At 44.9% G+C, this 1,427-nt stretch overlaps 1 protein-coding gene across 1 annotated transcript; it reads right to left on the minus strand.

Moving 5' to 3' along the window:
• Positions 1 to 493: 493 nt before the first annotated feature.
• Positions 494 to 1,144, minus strand: LOC138354364 (uncharacterized). The gene is made up of 2 exons (XM_069308531.1): positions 1,002 to 1,144; positions 494 to 803 (listed from the first exon to the last, which is right to left on the minus strand). The coding sequence occupies exons 1-2, from the start codon at positions 1,142 to 1,144 to the stop codon at positions 494 to 496; spliced, it is 453 nt and encodes a 150-aa protein (XP_069164632.1).
• Positions 1,145 to 1,427: the final 283 nt, after the last annotated feature.

Below are 1,427 nucleotides of genomic sequence, written 5' to 3' on the forward strand. Positions count from 1 at the left end.
CGTCAAAGATTGAGGAAAGATGTACACGTTCGTAAGTACTTGCGTAACTGCTTCGTGAATTTCGCCCCAGAGCCTTCGTCTTCATCGTACTGGGATAAAAATATTTAGCAACGCCTGATCTTCAATAGCACACACACACACACACACACACACACACACACACATACACACATACACACACACACACACACACACACACACACACACACACACACACACACACACACACACACACACACACACACACACACACACACACACATGCAAGGAAGATCGTGCACACATCCAAACAAACAAGTGAGACTTCTGCCTGAGTTTACTTCTTAATAACACTGCAGAAGAGCGACTGCTTTGATCCTGGGGAAGACTTTATACGTGGGCAGGAGACCTAGCTGCCTGTGGCTGGGCTACTCTGCTGGGTAGCCCTAAAGTAACAGATAGGGATTCCTAAAGTAGTATGGAGGATAGCCCTAAAGCAGTAAAAAGGGTAGCCTTAAAATAGTAAAGAGGGTAGCACAGCGAGGGAGCAAGTTCCTGAACCTGCTTCTGGTGCTGTTACTGCTGTTGCTACAGCTGTTGTCTTGGTACTGATGTTGCTGCTGCTGTTGCTGTGGCTGTTGTTGTTGTTATTGCTGATGGTAATGTTGCTGTTTCTGCTGCTGTTATTGCTCGTGATGCTCCTGTGGTTACTGCTGCTGCTGTTATTCTTGCTGCTGCTGCTGCTGTTATTCTTGCTGCTGCTGCTGCTGTTATTCTTGCTGCTGCTGCTGCTGCCTCTGCTGTTGTTGTTGCTTCTGCTGGATCTGAAATGACACGACAATACGACTCAAGTTAGCAACACTTTGCGGTTAACTCATTTCAAGACAGATGAAAGTTACTCGAAAATTTCTTCGACCCAACTTCAACATTTGTTTGTTTTAACAAAGCAAAAATATTGCAGGCGTGATAAGGAGTTTTTTTCCTGTCCCCAGGAATATTGACGCCCAGGTGGGGCACTTTGCCTTTTATAGTCTGGAAATATTTTGCCATGATTTCTGGAGGCAGCTGGAGGTGATCTCTGAGCAATGCGGAGCTCGACAGCTTCCACAGCGCGTCCCAACGGAGACTGATGCTGCCATTGAAGATTTCGAAGATATAAAAGCATCTCAATTTTTTATGTTTCTTTTTTTTACACTTTTATGCGTTCGAGATTACCACAACGAGGCGGGAAGACACGGAGGATGGTGAGTGTTTGTAGGCGTATGTGGTGGTTGCTTGGACTGAGATTTAGCTCTTGGGCCACGGCTTTAGTCGATGGCTTGATAAAACAAATTCTAACACACTTGAGCTTTACCAAAGGCACATATGGGGGTCCGTTTTCAAGTCTCCGATGATCGTACTGAATGAAAAGTATATAAAGTTATACCTATATATTTTTCTTGGTACGA

Source organism: Procambarus clarkii, chromosome 62 (genome assembly GCF_040958095.1).
Source record: "Procambarus clarkii isolate CNS0578487 chromosome 62, FALCON_Pclarkii_2.0, whole genome shotgun sequence".
NCBI lineage: Eukaryota > Metazoa > Arthropoda > Malacostraca > Decapoda > Cambaridae > Procambarus > Procambarus clarkii.